At 43.4% G+C, this 20169-nt stretch overlaps 1 protein-coding gene across 2 annotated transcripts in view; it reads right to left on the bottom strand.

Annotated features, from left to right (window-relative positions):
* The window catches only part of RANBP3 (RAN binding protein 3), a 52066-nt gene that overhangs the window by 19319 nt on the left and 12578 nt on the right, over positions 1–20169 (bottom strand). The window contains exons 3-7 of one of the 2 annotated variants that reach the window (XM_054182004.1): positions 12482–12685; positions 5284–5320; positions 5110–5196; positions 2348–2419; positions 1092–1157 (exon numbers count right to left, since the gene is read on the bottom strand). In XM_054182004.1, the coding sequence (XP_054037979.1) occupies positions 1092–1157; positions 2348–2419; positions 5110–5196; positions 5284–5320; positions 12482–12685 (466 nt within the window). The remainder of the gene's footprint in view (positions 1–1091; positions 1158–2347; positions 2420–5109; positions 5197–5283; positions 5321–12481; positions 12686–20169) is intronic. The other variant, XM_054182006.1, reaches the window with a different exon arrangement.

The raw sequence follows: 20169 nt of genomic DNA, 5'->3' as shown, positions 1-20169 counted from the left end.
ATGTTGTTTCATTTAACAACCTTTGGTCTTTTTGAATTAACCTGGCCTCTGGTTTGCTACGTTAAGGTACACAACGCGACAGCTCTTTAGCTCTGCTCTGATTCAAAAAGGCAACTGACCTTAAACAACCTAATAAAAAAAAAAAAACACAACAAAAAAAGCATCTTAACTCTAGAAGGTTACATCAATCGCAGAAGGTTCAGTTTTCTTCACTGAACAAAACAAAGATGAGCTCTTGATCCAATAAAATGCTGCAACAGAAGTTACTCATAGCAACTCAGCTGAATATTCTGCAAGTAGTTCCATTTCAGGCCACCCACATTCAAAGGACATGACAACACCCGAAATATAACGACTACCCTCAGTTCAAACTTTCCTACGTCAGCTCAAAAAAACTTGTTCCTTTTTTTAAATTTACTTCTCTTCCTGCAAACAAAATAAAAAATTTCCATATACATATATATACACACATAACAAATGGCAACTTCCATTACGAAAATAGTTTTGTTTTTTCCTCCAACTCCTAAGGAGCTGTAATACAAATGTCCTTCCCATACTGGCTGGGGCTACAACTGCACACAGGAAACTCGGGAAGAGCCAAACCGTACAGCCAGGTGGGATCAAGGACCCAACATCCCCGCTATTGGCAAATCCAGGGAGAGGAGAAGTGGGGAGCGAACACCATTTCGGATGTGGCTCCAGCCTGGCCCCAGACCCAGTGCCCACAAATGCCTGGAGCTTGGTCAGTGCACTCCTGGAGCATCCTTTTTATTCCGGTTTGCTACCAAAGGAATCGAGTCCGTGTCGCACAGGACTAGAAGAATTCAATCACAGCATACTAACCAGAGACAACTGGGAGACACATTTCAGAAAAGCATGACTGATCCAAGCCAAAATTTGGATGCGTCTGTACACATGACCCAGCAGATATGGGCATAACCGCTCTGGAGAACATCAGATTTTATTTTTTTTTTTGGTATAAATGCAGGTATTGCTGTTGTAACTGGAAGGTAGCAGTTTGAGGAGATTCCGAAATAAATAAAATGCTTGAACCGGTTTCTTGGTACTGCTGCAGAAAACATTGAACTCACCTGCACTAGGTGCCTGACCATGGATAAGTATTGGTGGCTTCAGCCGGAATCCACTGCTCTTTTCCTCTAGAAGCACAACACGATTACTAGGACATAGCTGTAACACACTACGTGCATACATTCAGTCATAACATTCCTCATACTTTCCCCATTGTAACAACCCACGCGTTTCATAAATATCCAAAGTCATCAGGAGATTTCCAAAGAACAACTTCCCTTCTTCCAAAAGAAGACTGAATTTCCAATGGTTATCACACTAAATATACCTCCCAAACACAGAAGCACAAGTCGTTGCAGAAAAAAAAAAAAAAAAATCTTTTTTTTTTTTTAATGAGAAACATGAAAAAGACCATTTTCACATGAGAAACTGAGCAAAGGACGTAACAGAGCTTTAATAGAGGGACTTAGAGGTTTTAAGTGAGAATCAAACTAAGGACAGGACAATCTGACAAGTACGACTCGACATGACAGCTGCTAACAAGCACCCAACAGCCAATTATCATAAATTAACTTAAACTTCATTGCTTAATATTAGTTTCTTGTAATTCCATTAGCTTTTACCTTATGCTTATGTAGTACGAAGGTAAGAGAAATTCCTTTGCTCGTACTCACTACAGTTAAGGCTTTTAGATAAAATACCAAAATCTCAAAAAGCTATATTCATAAATCCACAGCTATTACAAAGTGAGTTCCTAAGAACTTACAATTATAAAATGCTTCCTTTTAGGGGCATAATGACTTGCTCAGAATAAGACAACTCAGCACCTCACCATCTTACTGTAATTCTCATGCCATTTAAGCATAAGATAACAATGTGCCGTACAGCGATACCAACACAACCGCAGTAACGGTGATTAACAAAATAGGCGATGCTGGCAACACAGGGTTCACAGGTCATGCTCGATCGTCATCACGACCATATTTTCTGGTTGATGAGATTTTTCGTATCAGAAAAACAGTATCCGAAGTAGATAAATGAAATTTTCCCTTAAGTCTTATCTTGAGGTTAAGAAGTGGGCACAGAGTCACACTGCAGTCTTCCACCACCACTTTCAAAGCATTTAAGAATTTTCATATGTTATTTTAATTACCTCCAGCGAGCAGGAAATCAAGCAATGAAGTGAGCAAGAGAACAGCTGTAAGATCAGAACCGTCACCGCCTCCGTTCTCCCAGACAGAGTCTGACTTCAGAAGTATCAGAGTACTTTGGACGGTGACAGCCTGACAGGGGTCTGCTGAGAAGTAAGGAAGCTCACCTGGTTCCGAGTCAGAATTGCCTGTAGAGGGTTCACAGAAGCTTGATGGCATAAAGACGTTGTTCTTTGTTACTGCAGTCAAGGAAAAAGAAAAACAGTGAGAAATTGCATATGTTGTTTTTAATTATAAACTCCGTTTTCAGACATATCAAGGCTGCAAATTGAGAATTATTTTTCTAGGAATTTCATAGAATGGTTTGGGTTAGAAGGGACCTTAAAGATCATCTAACAATTTGCTTCATTTATTTTAGGTTTTTCTTTCTTCTAAACTAAAACAGTATTACAGCCATAGAAGCAAACAGGTCATTGTCCATAAAAGCCCCTTAGTTTCTTCTGAAAGAGAGAAAACAAGTTTCATTAATTCTGGAGGGAAGGCAAACACAGGATTCACGGTCTGAACTGTATCTGAGCTAGGAATTAAAAGCGATGTTAGACTGTATAATATCATTATAATACATATAACATTTCAAAGACCTGTGCAGAGGGGGCAGAAAGGAGCCTAATGGCTGCTAAGCAGCGGAAGCTGACGCCTGGGCTCCTCCAAAGGCCTCAGCGTGAGAGCACGGCTTGCACTAAGAGCTGGGCAGCTTGTGGTGATTGAACTATCCTGCAAGGACAAAGATTTTACAGAAACAGAGGAGAGTACATCAGAGCATTTGCAGATGTCACACTTCAGAAACATAACAAGAGCAAAAAATGTTCGAAAGGAACAGGTGGAGGACAGTGTTTCTTTTCCACCCTCTGCTGGGACCTAGAGAAGCGTAATACGGAGCTTGGTCGAGGCCCTCTTCAGCAGTAAATACTGATGGTGTTGTACGAAGAACCGCAGACAACGCGGTTTATTAAATATGACGATCAGAGCAGGAGGTAGATGCATCAAGAGTCACAAGGCAACAATAGCACGTTGGGGATTTTTGTCTCCAACAGATCATCTTGCATGAGGTAAAGTATGACAATATTTATCTGTTCTTTTAGATTTTATGAGCCTGGGAAAGAAGATTAAGTATGTTGAAAAGAGAAAGGAAACTCGTCTCCAACACTGTCATAATAAAAGATGCAGCACTTGCCTTTTGTATTTAATTTTAGATATTTTTTTTTTTCATGTTTGCTTCTTCCCTTTAATTCCACCTACTTTCTTTTTATTATGGCCTGCCATAAGCTTCAACACGATGCCCATTTCATATAAGCAACATTTCCCGAACCTTGAGAGAAACATAACCTCACAAAAAATGTAAGAGGTTTGGAAAGTGAAAGATTTTCTGAACACTCAGGCCATCGAATACCGTCAGCAACATTTAAAGAAGCCTTTATGGAAGTTGCAATTCCAATCAAAATTGTCACTGCTTGACACCACCACGCATCAGAAGAGAACGAGGGAGTCAAACAGGGAATAAATGACCACATCCAGCCAAAACGCATCACCACGTAGCTGCTGAGAAAGCATACCCCTGAAACATCCATCGTTTCGCCATAAAGAGACAGTAAGTTGTTTTCCTCCACTTCTTAAACACTAGCGTTACCCAAAATTTGAGACTTTAGGGATTCTAATCTCAAAAAATAAAAGCATTACAGACAAGTAGTCAGTGATTATAGGGAGCCTAAGAACAGAAGGTCTGATAAATAAGGCAGCGCTTAGCAGACTACACACATTCCGTTATCCTAACAGCAAAGCTACGGACAAACAGTGTTCTTTACTAAGAGTGACCGGCAAGCAGGCAGCAGCGACACTTCCCCCGGCCCGGACTCAATTAACAGGACTGCACCATGAAACCCGCTGAGCTGCACGCCGGGTCTGACGGAGCAGGGATTCCTCCCCCGAGGAGCACTGGCAGTATGAAATGAGAATACCGCGGCCAGAAAAATATCAGCAGCTGCATTTTAAATTCCGCAGTCTCTTATTTCTTTAAAATTAAAAGCAAATAACTAGGTTTTCATCTTTTCGTCACACTTCCCGAATGCGCTGTATGTTAGAAGAATATTTTTTTAACGTTCTCTCCTTCACTGTTTTTCTCATCTCCGTTATTTCAACTCAGATGATGGAACGAAGTACCGCAGTCTCCAAATCTGCCCCAAGCACTGACATAACTAAAATAATTCTCAACCAAAGCTAAATTTAAACTTCTTATTGTCTGTGAAAACAGAAGGCGTAAGTTTTAGAGACCGATCCTGTGGGTGAACGCAAATATCAAACATGACCATTCTGGCCTATGTGAATTGCAAGAATTTACCCCGGCCTTCCCAGCGATTTTGCTGCCTTGACTGTACACGTGAACGGGCAGCAGTCGTTCTCTCTTCCGTTTGCCAGGTGAGAATGTTGCTGAAACGTGCTGAAGCCTCTCCACTTAAAGTGGAAAGGGATGGGAGAAAACGAAAGGACAAGAACGACTTAAGGATGATCTGAGACGTGGAAGATCTGCCCGGCAGCGGAGTAACTAAGAAAAGGGTAGCATTTATATAAACCTGTCAAGCAACCTGATCACAACACATCAAAAAGACTTCTGGTAAATTTTTCAATTTAACAGCGTAAGATTAAAAGCTGAAACTACATATATAAACTTACAGATAAAAACGTATCTATCAACTTCTTTGGGCTTCACTGGATTTGCTAACAGAGACCGTAAGAAAAGTCAGTGCACATGGCTGCTGTGCCCTTAAACCGAAGCACAGCGACAGCAGTAAGACTGCTGACATGGCTGGGAAAAAAAAAAAAAAAGACTATAAGAAGGAAACCCACCTGTCATATATAATACTGTAACATTTACCTGACTGAGAAGGAGGGAACTGAGTTAAGGACGAAGTTCTCTCACGCTTTACAGGTGGACAGTAGCTCCCATCCTCTCGATCAGATTCTGTAGGAAAATGCAATTAGAGAAAATGCACCAAATCCTGGCGACACATCCACTCACGCTTTCTAGTCTTACAATCAGATCTCTTACCATCTCCGTCTTCTGGACTTGATCCATCTGCTGATCTCTGAAATCAGATGACAGCGATAAAACAAAAATCACATATTGAACGTTTCAACCTCTTTGGATACTTCCAAATGGTTTAAATCATCAGTTTGGAGAATGTTTTTCTTTACCATCAACAACATACGCTCAAGGCAAAGCATTATTTTTATGACTTAGATGTAGGCATACTGAGTTTCATCCAGATGCTATTAAATAAGATTAAATCAAAATATTTAATTTACAAATAAGATACCTGAAAATTCATATCCAAGCACTAACATCCTTAGGGACTACGCGACAATTATTACAGTTACGATGTTCTATGTATTGAAAATTTGAAAATGACCATTTTCAAATTTGGTTTGATTTGAAAAATATCATAGAAGTTCCAAACTCATGAACGTACACATTTTTTTTGGGAGTACACTGCAAAGCCCTTTTCCTAGTCAGTGTAGCTGACATCAGTTCCTTCAACAAAAGGACATCATTGGAGGAATGTCTTTCAAACCACACTCTATAAACCAGTACTTTGATATTTTGATAGGAATTAGCAATGGATAGCCTCCTAGCATCTTCCACAGTACCAGGAACAAACTGGGAAGCATCACAGGCCACCAACTATCAAAATATTCAAAAAAATTTTTTGAACGAAAAGTTTTCCACATCTTTTCTGAGGATTTCTAGGTCTCTCTCGTCCTACTTGCTCTGCCAGTTCCTCAGCTGCTATAACTTCCCTTCTTCCTGCAAAACACGATGGATTCCTTTCACTACGCAAGGTGCCCGGGACAGCATTAGCACCTCCATCTCACTACAGAACCTCTTGACAAACTGGACCTTTCTCCCTAGTCCAACGCTACCCTTCCATCCCGCCCCAGGACACAGAGACCTCCAGAGCCCGACTGACTCGGGGGGAAGAGCAGCCCCCGACACAGCCCCCTGCAGCCCCAGAGCTCCTCCTGCCCCACCGCAACTGGTCGGACTTTGGCGTGTGGCACGGGCAGCACACAAGGACTGGGCAACACACAACAGGACTGGCTAAGGCTGCAAAGGACAGAAGAACACCAGAAACTCCTTTAGAAGGAGCTGTGTATTTAGAAGAAGTGCATATATTTAGAATGTAGATACTACTGTACTATCAGTTCTTTGCTCAATGCCAATAAAAACCCATTTACACTGCATTTTGCCTATGCAATTACACTTAAGGGGTTTTCTGCTGTGTTTAACATTAATAGAAAAGTACAGCTTCTTCACTAGCATCCGAAGCAAGTACTTTTGAGACCTTTAGCATAGGACGGTTCACAGGACAAGAGGAAATGGCTTCAACTTGCACCAAGGGAGGTTTAGATCAGATATTAGGAAAAATTTTTACACTGAAAGGATTATCAAGCATCGGAACAGGCTGCCCAGGGAAGTGGTGGAATCACCATCCCGGGAGGGATTTAAAAGCCGAGCAGAAGTGGTGCTGAGGGACATGGGTTAGTGGTGGTTTTCACCAGTGTGAGGTTACTGGTTGGACTTGATGATCTGAATCACAGAACATCGGGGTTGGAAGGGACCTCTGGAGATCATCTCCTCCAACCCCCGGCCACAGCAGGGTCACCCACAGCAGGTGGCACAGGAACGCGTCCAGGCGGGGTTGGAATGTCTCCAGAGATGGAGACTCCCCCACCTCTCTGGGCAGCCTGTGCCAGGGCTCTGACACCCTCACAGCAAAGAAGTTCCTCCTCGTGTTTAGGTGGAACTTCCCATGGTCAAGCTTGTGCCCGTTACCCCTTGTCCTGTCCCCGGGCACCACTTAGAAGAGCCTGGCCCCATCCTCCTGACACCCCCCCTTTCAGTATTTATAAGCATTGATAAGATCCCCCCTCAGCCATCTTTTTTCCAGACTGAAGAGACCCAAATCCCTCAGCCTTTCTTCATCAGAGAGGTGTTCCAGTGCCCTCAGCATCTTGGCAGCCCTTTGCTGTCCCCTCTCCAGCAGTTCCCTGTCCTTCTGGAACCGGGGAGCCCAGAACTGGACACAGCGCTCCAGACGCGGCCTCCCCAGGGCAGAGCAGAGGGGGAGGATGACCTCCCTCCACCTGCTGCCCACGCTCTTCTTGATGCCCCCCAGGATGCCATTGGCCTTCTTGGCCACAAGGGCCCATTGCTGCCTCATGGGCATCCTGTTGTCCCCCAGGACTCCCAGGTCTCTTTCCACAGAGCTGCTCTCCAGTGGGTCAGCCCCAACCTGTCCTGGGGCAGGGGGTTATTCCTCCCCAGGTGCAGCACCCTACACTTGCCCTTGTTGAACTCCATGAGGTTCCTCTCTGCCCAGCTCTCCAGCCTGTCCAGGTCTCACTGGATGGTGGCACAGCCTTCTGGTTTGTATCATCAGCGAACTTGCTGAGGGTGCACTCTGTCCCTTCATCCAGGTCACTGATGAATGTATTGAACAGGACTGGACCCAGTACTGACCCCTGGGGAACACCACTTGTCACTGACCCCCAGCTAGACTCTGGGCCCCTAATCACGACCCTCTGAGCTCTGTCTTTCAACCAGTTTTCAATCCACCCCACTGTCCGTTCATCAAACCCACACTTCCTCGGCTTCCCTATAAGGATGCTGTGGGAGACGGTGTTGAAAGCTTTGCTGAAGTTAAGGTGGACAACATCCACTGCCCTTCCCTCATCTATCCATCCAGCCATGCCATCATAGAAGGCTATCAGATTAGTCAGACATCATTTCCCCTTGGTGAATCCGTGTTGACTACTTCCGATAGCTTTCCTTCCCTCCACATGCTTTGAGATGACAAGCTGAAAGGTCCCTTCCAACCTAGACAATTCTATGATCCTGGAAAACACCCCCCCACACACATATCTATCAGCCCAATCACATTAATTCTGTATTTGATGATCCATGCTCTTCCTACATAATTGGTCAAGTACTCCACAGTACTGGAAGATGACCTTATTAGGCATCTCCCTTGCCAACATACACTAGTTTCCCAAAGGATAAGGCTGAAGTGGAAAACCATCATGCCATCTATCTGTTTCAGCCATGAACATCTGAAGTCAGAAAAAAATTCCATTTTGCACAGAAAGCATTGTCACATATACCAGCAATTTGTTTCATTTTTTCGCAAAAATCCTGAAAGCAAAAAGGAAACGATTTGGCAAAAAATTTGCATGAATGGAACTACAGCTCTCCATGTGCAAAAATCCTTAAAAATCAACAAGTGATTTCCCCCTGAACCTCAACAACTTCTTAAGCTGTTACTAGTATGGGCTGTATTCTCAATGCTCGATAACACAGACAAAATGAGAGTCAAACCTGTAGAGCACAAGCTTCAAATTATCACATCATTGTCGTTTAATTAATGGCTGCCAAGTACAACCAAATATACCATCACCACGTTTAGTGGGCAAGGAGCATCAATATCCAAAACCAACTCTGTAACCTACTGAGGGCAAAGCAGAGTTAAGTATCTGTTCCCTCTGACTTCCATGCTTCCTAGTCCAGGAGTTTTAGGAGGTTTAACTCTTGTCACATGGGCTCTTGCCTAGCTTTAGAGCAGTTACTGATATTGCCAACCCTAGTCAAAGACGATGCTGCCCAGAAGTAAGACAGGACTTTCCTTTCTCTCAAATGTATTTTTTCCTACATAGGCATCTCAATATCTAGATCATTTGGTATGCTGCCTCCCATCCTTACTCATTTCACACTGGCAACTACTGCTTGGGGAAGCTGGGACAGGCCTCGCAAATAACTCCTACCAGAGAAACACAACAACAGACCTAAAGCTTTCTTAGACTCAGGAATTTAAAGGGCCAGGGAAGAAACAAGTCATAATCCTTTAGGTTGATCCCCAAGCACACACAGACAGAACAACCTCATTTACATCTACCTCAGTACTGAAACTCCCACCTGAGCATTTAAGATATTCAGCTGCCATTTTCTGTTTTCAAATGAATGAGCATATGCACGAGTTATTCCACTGCAGAGTTACCAACACTACACGGAACTGTTTTTTTGAATTTTTTTATACTCTGCACCCAGTAGAAGACACACACCACCCTGTTTCCTTGCTTTTATTAAAAAACTCACTGTCAATATTCGCTCCACACTACTTGGGCATTCACCTATCAGGTCTTCTCAACCTTGGATAAATCTCAAGTTTTCTCACTATAATGTTGCTTTCCCCCACAACCAATTCACTCTTACATATCTTGAAAAATATTCCCGAATCTTTCATTGCTAGATGAAAGGCTGTCAAGAAAATAAAGCTGCATGCACGTGATCTAGTGAAGCCTGGTTTCCCCCAGACCCCATCTAGAACGACGAGCAATGTGGAATAACCTGCAGTGAGAAGTCAAACGTTTTCTCTCCTCTCTAATCCGCCTCTACCACTGACCACCGAGGAGTCCGGAGCCCAGAGCTCTGCTCAGACCTGGCAGAAGGTCCAAGGCAGGAGGCTCGGGGCCGACATACTGTATTACCATAGGCTTCATTTTCTTATGAAGTCATCCTATAAAGTAAGCTAATGCGGCAGCCAAAAGTTGCTCACCAGTGTTGCTTATTCAGGAGAAGCTGGGGAGACTAGACAAAAAAAAAAGGGGGGGGGGGGGGAATATATGCATGACAAACAGTTTACTTGACAGACTGGAAAAAAAAATCGGATCACAATTAGTGATAATAAACAGCAGTCCAGCCTTCCCATGACAGGCCTCTCTTTCCAGGCTACTCAGCCTGTGCTTTACAGCAACAGACGTTTCACACGAGCGTTCTACACAACAGAAAGGAGAGCCAGGGCCATCTCACCCTGCAAAGTGACTCAGCTGCTCTCCAGCCAGTTCTTTGAAATAAGAAGCAGAAGAGACTTTAAAAAAATAACATCAGAATCCAACCTACTATTTACTCCTCGTTTAAGAGCAGAGGGCACCTTTCACTCATTCCCTTCTCCCCTCACTTTTTAGAAATCCAGCTACAGAAAAGTTACAATTCTTTCTAAATAGAGGCTCCTACAATTCTGACTCGTTTCTAATTAACCAAATTACCTTTTTTAAAGGCTACCATCTGATTATTTTTTTTAAAGTGCAAATGAAAGCAATTAACCATCCCACACTGAAGTACAAACACTGCTGCTTTACACCCATTACTTCTTCATGCAGTTGTTACAACAAACCAGCAGAGAAGAATTTAAACAAACCTAACAAATCTGTCAGTTTTTGTTTAATCACGATGAAGAGCAGAAACAGGGAAGGCAAGGGAGAAGTCAGGAAAAGCAAAAAAAGTGAGGAGGTAACTAGGTGAAAACTCTAAGAGAACACTTACAGTGTTTATCTTTGAAAAATACATTTAAGATGCAAAAAAGTCTTACATAAAGGAGTTCAGAGCATGGTACAGCACTTTTGCAATCCAGACACTTGCACATTTACAAGCATTATTGAACTGCCACGGCTGTTGCTTAAAAGCTCTTCCAGAACCTCTTAAACTTAACGGAGTCCTGCTGGCACGGCTACACGCTGCTGGAGGCTGGCTTGGGTCAGGCAGCTGAAGGTCCAGACATGAAAATCAGTCCTGCGAAAGGCCGTCTCTCTGGCCACACCACAATAATGTACAAACAGTACCGAGTAAACAAGAAATACGCAGTGTATCTTCTTCAGAGCTCAGTCCTAACTCATCTACCTTCCCAACATCCTGGGAAGATTACATGAAGCCTTCTGCTCCGGCAAACCAGTATTAAGCACTCTGAAGATGCATCAACCTGTATATTTCAAGGTAAGAGACAGTTTTACTCTGGGAAACCAGGATAACTTGAAGAATGCTTTCTAGTGCATACGAAGGCCAGTTACATGCCTACACTGACCACCGCACTACTCCATCAATTTAAGCGAACGGAGTAAAGTTCACAGATGCATAGACATGTGTTTTGTACAACCAGGAATTCCTGTGTACATTCCCCAACAGCGTTTTTGGTTCTTAAATTTCTTTCAGACCTGGCTTAACCAGGGTAAGATTTTCTGCCCTTTAAGAACAGGTCTGAGATAATGACCGCTTGCTGCAGTTTTCCTGAAGGTCTGGTTAACACAGTTCTCTCGGCCCGTTCTAGTAACACTGGCAATTTCAAATGCTAGAAAACCAACATAAAAGTCTGTGACTACATTTACCAGCTGTATTTTAAAATACTAACCCTTAAAAACTCTAAACTTTAAAAAAAAAAAAAGAAATAGAAAAATTTCTGCAGCAGGTCTGCAACACCTGACAGTCTGGACACCAAAAGGGGCTTAACCTACAGTTATTTGTACCTTATGACAATCCATTCGGCACTGAGTTCACTTGAAATGGCCCATTCTTGAAAAGAAAACAAAACAAACAAAAAAAACCCCACTAGTGCAAGTCAAGGGTGCAGGTACTGTGTGGATCACCCTTAACAGGCAAAGATCTATCAAAGGGCACCTGCCCAGCGTGTGTCACAATGAGCAGTGACACTCACCTGCACCACGAAAACACGGTCCACCACCCAGAAAGATTACGAACACTTCTAATTGCTCTGAAACACCGTATGGTAGCAATTTAGTCGCTTGATCTTTCCAAAAATATTTTGCTGCACCATCAGTAGAAAAAACTGAAATTAACAGCGCTGACAGCTTTTCCTACCTCAAGTTACTGATTTATTGTTTTTTTTTTTCAAGTACCTAAATTCAAAATGCTGCTTTAGCATCTCTCTTGCTGCTTTTAAACTGATAAGTACATTACAGTTTAGGCTGACAAGTGCCTGTTTCTATCCAGTGGAAACAGAGCATTAGCTGCTCGCTTTATCAAGCTGCGGCGTTATGGCTCGGAGGGAATAAACAATCCTCGGCTGAGCTGCGGGAAGCAAATCCCTCCTATATACACCCACTTCCTCACTCGTTTAGAAGAGCTCTCATCCTTAGCAAACACGCAGCTTACACCCTAAATTTTGAAATTAATACTTGATGCGTCTTCTATAATTACACCCACTAAGGAGTGAGTCCCAAACAAATTTAATTTCTACTAGTTGAATAAACAGCTTAGAGGGGACTACCACTTGAGATCATGGAACCAGAGAGATCGTGAGCGGCACTACCTCTAGTTAACAGTGACAGATTCCTCCTAGTAGAAGGGATTTTTTTTCTTTAATCCCCTCAGCAGCAGAAGTACGTGGTAGGTTGACACTTACCCCTGCCAGTTCGTGTTGAATAGGAGGAAGCTGGGCTTCAGCAGCGGGACTCAGGGCAGCACTGACTGAGGCCGCAGCGGGAGCAGGGTGCTCAGAGTCGCGCTCACCAGCTGGTTCTGTGTGACCCAGACCATGGTGGGGGGGCTCAGCCTCTCCCTGGGGGTCCTCGCCTGAATCCGACAAACCTTTTTGCTCTGCAGGGGACTGGGAGCAAAAAAGACAACGTCCCTTCAGTGCAAGGCTGCAACACGAGAGAGCAGTTGTCCTAGTGAGAGGATCCGCTAAGCCCTTTTTAAATTCCACTGGTTTCACAGCACGGCAGAAGGAATCGCTCGCTGCTGAGACACCAGTTCAAATACGCACAACAGGTAACAGAACCTGCTGGCTGAATTAGCTTCCCCTCCCCACAAAAACCACCCGTTGGAGCAAACGCGCTTTTTTGAAAGTTAGCTAAAAATGCCAGCGTCCCCAGGAAAAGAGCACTTTTGCCAGCCATGGGCTTGTTGGGGTTTAACTCCTCCTTTAAGACCTGAAGGACAGCTGATTGCTTTTACCCCCAGATTCAGACATAAGAATTAAATAGACAATTTCTGTAAATAACTGTCCTTCACCGCTTCTCCAGACCACGTTTGAGGCAGGCGGGGTTGACTACAAAATTCTCCAGAGAAATCCACTGTAACAGTCACACAGGACACACAATCCTTTCATATTCACCCCGAATTATTTGAAAAGCAACGCCAATGTTTTCTTTTGTAAATGACAGAGTTTGTATATCTGTTTCAAGGAGGAGGGTGACGGGATAGCTAGTGCACACTAAAGAGATTTGATACATGCTAAACTTCTGCCATAGACTCTTTACAGTTCTTCAGATCATTTAATGCTGCAAGTCCCCACTTGTAGAACAAAAATGAAGCATTATCATATTCTGCACACAACCGAAGAATGAGAAAAGTTAAAGGCTTTGAGCCTGAACAACCGCATTGTGATAAAGGACTAAATGACAGTCCACGGATAACATGCAGGACAAGGACATTCTCCCAGCTGCAGTCTGTGGGCCAAGCCCCCTGCTGCCTGATGGTGAAGTATCTGGAGAACCAAGCAGTTAGGGGACGATGTCACTAAGCAGCACATAACCTTGGCTTGCTCTCAGAAAGCATTCAGCAGAATGAAGAGAGACTAAAAACTCTTCATTGCCCAGGTCCATGCAAAACAGAGCAAACAGCAACCTCAAAAATAAACAGCAGCTTTTAAATCCTAAGAGTCCAAAGTTCTTCAGCTACAACTTGGCCTGTCCTCAAACAGACAACAATACATGCAATTTTATTAGCGGGTTCGTTTCATTTTGTATTTTCAAAATCTTCTGGTTTTTATCTGAAGCTGTTACTAATGGACTCAAACATTAACTTAAAACTCCACAGAATGAGAGAGTAGAATTAAAGAAATGTTTTGTTTGTCTACAAAAATTAAACCAAGTCTAGCACTCTGCTAGTGTTACCTCATTGGCTCAGAAGAAAAGCATGAAAAGGCTGTCTGGAACTGGCCACAGCACTTACAACATATACATGTTCTTCATATCTGAAGACAATGGGTAAACACCTCAGTCCTCCACTTAATGTTTTATACCTGAAAGCTCTTTTCCCCGCTGGACTGAGAGCAGCCCTGAGGAGATGAACTTGGGGGTGTCGGTGGGGGAGAAGCTCCACACGCCCCGGCACCGTGCGCTGGCAGCCCAGAAACCCCCCCGCAGCCTGGGCTGCATCCCCAGCAGCGTGGGCAGCAGGGCGAGGGGGGGATTCTGCCCCTCTGCTCCGCTCGGGGGAGACCCCCCTGCAGTGCTGCCTCCAGCGCTAGGGCACCGACAGCAGAAGGACACGGAGCTGTTGGAGCGGGGCCAGAGGAGGCCCCGGAGATGCTGGGAGGGCTGGAGCCCCTCTGCTGGGAGGACAGGCTGAGAGAGCTGGGGGGGTTCAGCCTGGAGAAGAGAAGGCTCCGCGGAGACCTTCCAGCCCCTGCCAGTCCCTAAAGGGGCTCCAGGAAAGCTGGGGAGGGACTCTGGAGCAGGGAGGGGAGCCACGGGACGAGGGGGAAGGGTTTGAAACTGGAAGAAGGGGGATTTAGGTGAGATGTGAGGCAGAAATTGTTTGCTGTGAGGGGGGTGAGCCCCTGGCCCAGGTTGCCCAGAGAAGCTGTGGCTGCCCCATCCCTGGAGGGGTTCAAGGCCAGGTTGGCCGGGGCTTGGGGCAACCTGGGCTGGTGGGAGGTGTCCCTGCCCAGGGCAGGGGGTGGCACTGGGGGGGCTTTAAGGTCCCTTCCAACCCAAACCAGTCTGTGATTCTATGACTCTATAACCAAAACAGCACTGGTAAATGAGGACGGGGCAGACCGTCCTTGTCAAAAGCCAGAATGAACCTCAGGATGAGCTCACCATCACCAGGGATCTGGAGGCAGCAGGAATCAATTCGGAAACTGCAGACAGACTCTGGGGCTGAAGATATTCAGTGTCCGTAAGAAGCAAAATAATGCACAGGAAGAGGGTACAGAAGTGTTTCCACATAAAAATAGCTAAATACCTTATTATTATTCTTCATCGATAATACACAGAGTTTGGAGGGAAAAAGAGCAGGAATATAACTATGAAATCATGAGCGGCATATAGGATGGCAATGCAGTGACTCTCTCAGAGCAAGAGTCTGAAAGCATCAAATTAAACTAAGCTATAACAGGTTCAAAACCAAAAAGCCAACACAAAACTAAAGCAGACAGAAAGCCCACCCTGTTGAACCCCCTGTTAGAGGATCATGCAGATGGCCATAGCTCGTACGCTTGGGTTCAGAAAGCGATTGGAGAAATGCAAAGAAAAAGGAGCCTTATCAGCAATTTACACTGACTTCTAGCTAGAGATCGTAAAATCACCAATAATGCAAGAGGCCAGATCATTCAACACACGCTTGTGCTACGTACTTAAAAGTGGAAATGACAATAAGTTATTTTGCAAGTAATTCATATCAATAGAGTTTAGAACACTCCAAAGTAGGCTAAGAAAACATCCATCAGATTGTAGTAATTCTTGTAATACTTGACAAGTATTTTCCAAAGTTAAATAAGTGAGGTAGCCTTCTGGCATAAATCTCATTTCTGTCCTAAGAAAAACTGGAATATGTGCTCCAGGACTCAGAAAAGAAACAAACCAAAAATAACAATTACCACCAATCACCACTTTTATGCAGAAAAATCTGATGCAAAGATGAGAATTTCTTGGCCAGGTCAATACATAAAATTATATTTAAAAAAAAATCAATACATTAAATGGATCACGCAGTATGCAAGTTTCAGAACTTTGCAAATAGTACATGGTTTAACTCAGAGAAGACAAAACCAACAAAGGCCTTGAGGATTTGTCAAACCAAAACTGCTCCAGGCAGAATTTTGTACGGCTGTACTCAAAAAAGCACATCCAAGGGAAACTGCAAGCTCCTGAAATTTGTTTTAGTCTTCAGTCACGCTCACTATTGAAAGCGTTTGCTAATCTCTTAACTTCATAAATTCTGATCTAAGTTCTTGTTCAAAGTTCTTTGGAGCTGGTGAAGAACAGTTCATCTCACCCTTTTTGCTGTAATGTCTCACGTCTGTGACGATTTATGCCTCGCCGCGAGCTGCCCCTTCTCCAGAGGAAGCATTCCTTTTAAGTGCAGCTCTTGGTGGACTTGGCAGAAATCTCTTCCTGTCTCTTAAATACTAAGGCAAAGATCAACAGAGAGACTACTAACGTTACGAAGGCACCTACACAAACCCACCTCGCTCAGCCAGATCAAACAACATCTATTTTATTAAAACACAAAAAACCCACACTTAGACTAAGCACATAAAAGCGTACTTGGAGATTTGGCTTCCTCTGCGTTGCAGGAAATAAGGGGAGACATGAAGAAATACATAAAAGCAAAGATTAACGTGATGCTAAAAACACCAAATATAGGCAAGGAAATAATATTCCTTTTTTTTTTTCCTAACGCTGCCACAAACACTCTTAGGTCAGTTTTTCCTCCCAGTTTAAGTTGTGCTATTTATGCCTCCTTTCCTCGTTTTCCCCAAAATAGCACCCACATCCAATGGCCAAAAAAAGACTACTCAGTATATCTTTTCACAACCTTTACCTGCATACAGCTGAGGACAACTCTCGTTGGTACTCTCAATCATCTTTGACACTACCAGCCCCTCTGTACTCCTCTAAGCTTTGCCTCGCACCACAACTGTCCGCTCCAAATACATTTATGATTCTTCTGAGTGCAGCAGTGTAGCAATATATTCATGATTATGAACTCTTAGGCATTAACTTTAACTCCTTAATTGATTTACAACACAGTTCAACTAGGTCTCCCTAACAAAACCACCTGGCAGCTGCGCTAACGATGCTAAGAGAGCCTGGAAAAAAGACATCTTGTAGCCTCTCCCTACACAAGTTACTTCCTCCACAGTTCTCTCTCTTCTACCGTCTCAAATCTACAAGTCATGCCCGTAGCACAAACAGTATTTTCTAATCATCCACCTCCTCAAACCACCAAAATCCAGGCATTTCCAAATCACACTACATCAAGCCAGGACTTCAATCTCTACTTTATGTAATGTCTAATACATTTGTCTCTCTTCTAAACTCGTGATCTTGCCCTCCAGACTCCACAGGAATGCCACCTTTCTAATCACTTAAATCACTTCTGCAATTCCGCATCTATTTTTAAAGCTCCACAGTTAAGACCATGACAACAGATATAACAACTTAAGGGGGTAAATCCTTGTTCACTCCAGAACTACTCCTTTACCTTTACAACCCAGGTGCCAGTTACCCCTTGAACTCTTCGCATCATTTTGCGGCACCGCTTACGTCTAGGACGTGATCCAAATATCAAGTAACTTCTTCCTGCGAGCCATCCTTAAAAGCTCGTCACTCCCAATTCACCCACGAAGCAGTACACGGACCACAACTGGTTATATAGCAAGATAGAAATAGTGTTCTTTTCTATATTCTACTATTACCCCAACCCGGGCTGGTGGAGGGAAGAGGGCAAGGTGCAAGCTACACAACAGACAATGGCTCGTTTTATAGTGAAAAAATCTTTTTTAAATCTGAGCTATCTAGCTTTTGTGGTACTGATGATTAGGGAGTCATGACGATCCTGCCATTGTTGGAATCTACGAGCTGAAGACCACCACAGCTCACACTTGCAGAACAAAGGACACTACTTTAAAAGCATTTTTGGACAAATTGTTTCTTTACAAGACTACTGGTTAAATTTGTTTGAGCTATTATACCTACTTAAAATGGGTAAATGCAAGAAAGACTTCAGAATAACTCGATCTCAGAAATGCATGTTGAAAGTTAACTTCATAAAATAACTTATAGAATCACAGAATGGTTTGGGTTGGAAGGGACATTAAAGCCCACCCAGTGCCACCCCCTGCCCTGGGCAGGGACACCTCCCACCAGCCCAGGTTGCTCCAAGCCCCGGCCAACCTGGCCTTGAACCCCTCCAGGGATGGGGCAGCCACAGCTTCTCTGGGCAACCTGGGCCAGGGGCTCACCACCCTCACAGCAAACAATTTCTGCCTCAGATCTCATCTCAATCTCCCCTCTCCCAGTTTCAAACCCTTCCCCCTTATCCTGTCGCTCCACTCCCTGATAGAGTCCCTTTACTTCAAGTGCCCTATGGCCAGAAACTGTCAGGAAATGACTTTATGGCAGAAGTTAAAATTAGTTTCAGAGCAGAAATACATGTCTAACAAGTGACAAAAATTAATCATAGAAAAAGTTGTACCTATCAATTGAAATCTTTAATTCAAAAAGTGCTGTGGAAAGCACAGTATAGTTCATGTATGAGTTATCAGGCTACATAATGGAGTAACAGTTAATAGTCTGTGCTTATCATAGCAAGGTTAGGACTTCACGTTGCTTTCAGATATTAACAGCTATAAGTCTTCGTAAGCTGATGCAATTTTCCAACTAGTGTCAGCACTAGAAGCTCTGCTTGTCAGAAAAAAAAATGAATAGCAGTGTACAAAAAAGGAAGATATTCGGATGCCATCATGCAGATATTTGCAAGAAGTATCTCTATTTCACACATTGTAAAAATAGTTCTCGAAGACTTCAGGATATATGAAAATAATGAAAATGGAGAGTCATTCAACAAATGCAGAAGCAGCCAACTTTACATCCACCACTAATTGCTATCTATAATGAAATTCAGAACAGATAGACTAATCCTGCCTTTTAAATATAAAAGAAAACCACCATAACATCCTTATTGAAAAGAAAATTAAGAGGCATCATTTCCGAACATCGTGCACCTCTTGTCCCCTCTAAATGAACACGACAAACTGCATGTTCTGATCTTTTACTAAGCTGTATGCAACCTCAGCTGGAACAACCATTTAAAAAAAAAAATCAGTTTCCAGACTAGTATGCACTTTGTCCTGCAACATGATGAATATTTTCCAACTTCTAATCGAGAAATAGATGTCTGAAGCCTTACAAGCACAACCTTAAGTAGAGATCTCTATAAAAATAATGTTCTTAGCTTAACAGTAGACAACGTTAGCTCCAGAGCAGTCAGATAAGCCCACGGAACAGTGTCACCCCAGCCCTAACACTGAGAGGGCCTGCAGACTCTCCAACAAAATAATTCTGTCCAGGACGGCGTGTTTGCCTAGTGCTCTTCTGCCTCAGACATCTGAGCAATCATCATGGACAGTCAATGGCATGCACAATGCAATGCCTTCTCCTCACCCTCAGCTTACCGTCAGGTTGCTGTGTTGGTGCCGAAAAGCCTCTGAACGCTTTGCTTACAGCTCCAGAAGAAAGGCAACTCGACTCAACAGACATTTTGCAAAATTAAAATTGTAATTTACATAGAGAAATTACATATTTGTGAAGTGCGGTGTTTGTCAACTATTTTGAAGTTACTTTCGCAGTTTCTTCACAACTTTGCTATAGGAAAAACTCCTCTGTTATTAGATTTTCCTTGTTAACTTTAATAAGGATAATTTTTTGTGGCACCAACACACCTATCCAGACACCTCGTATGGAAACGATAATGGAGTTAACCGTTAACTGTAACATTTAGCTGTTAGTCTTTCCAAAAATACAGCGAAAGGTCTCAACCAGTGTGTAACCTGAGTCACCTTTTCTTGATTAAGTTGATAGAAGGGACATTGGGCTGGCCTGAATGCTAGCTTCTGATAAATGCAGCACATAGGAAGTAGTGTTACTTTTGGCTGACAGCGCTGTATTCCGACTCTATCACTATTGTATCCACACTGCAAAAACCAGGTACGGGTACAAGCAACCAGCAGGCTTTGGCCCTTTATTTAATAAAATGGCAAGAAGCACTGCATGGGTGCTTCTCTCCTTCTTCCTCTCCAGTCTCAAATGCACACAGTATAAGCTACTAAAGTTATTATTAACCACCTCCTTATTATTAACCACCTCCTTATTATTAACCCTCCTCCTTTTTAAGAAAATGGTACATCTCCACACCTTACACAGTTGAACACAAACATTTACGTTTATTACTAGATGTTATTACGCTTTGGAGATTGGCAACCAAGTGACACATGCCACTGGCAGACTCTTCATGCTCCAAGGAGCAAGCCCTGTTTCCCAGCCATGCCAGACCTATTGCCCGCCCAGACTGAGTGTG

This window comes from Rissa tridactyla, chromosome 22, assembly GCF_028500815.1.
Source record: "Rissa tridactyla isolate bRisTri1 chromosome 22, bRisTri1.patW.cur.20221130, whole genome shotgun sequence".
In the NCBI taxonomy this organism is placed as follows: domain Eukaryota; kingdom Metazoa; phylum Chordata; class Aves; order Charadriiformes; family Laridae; genus Rissa; species Rissa tridactyla.
The sequence above is the reverse complement of the archived record's forward strand: the minus strand, read 5'-3'. Positions and strand labels throughout refer to the sequence as shown.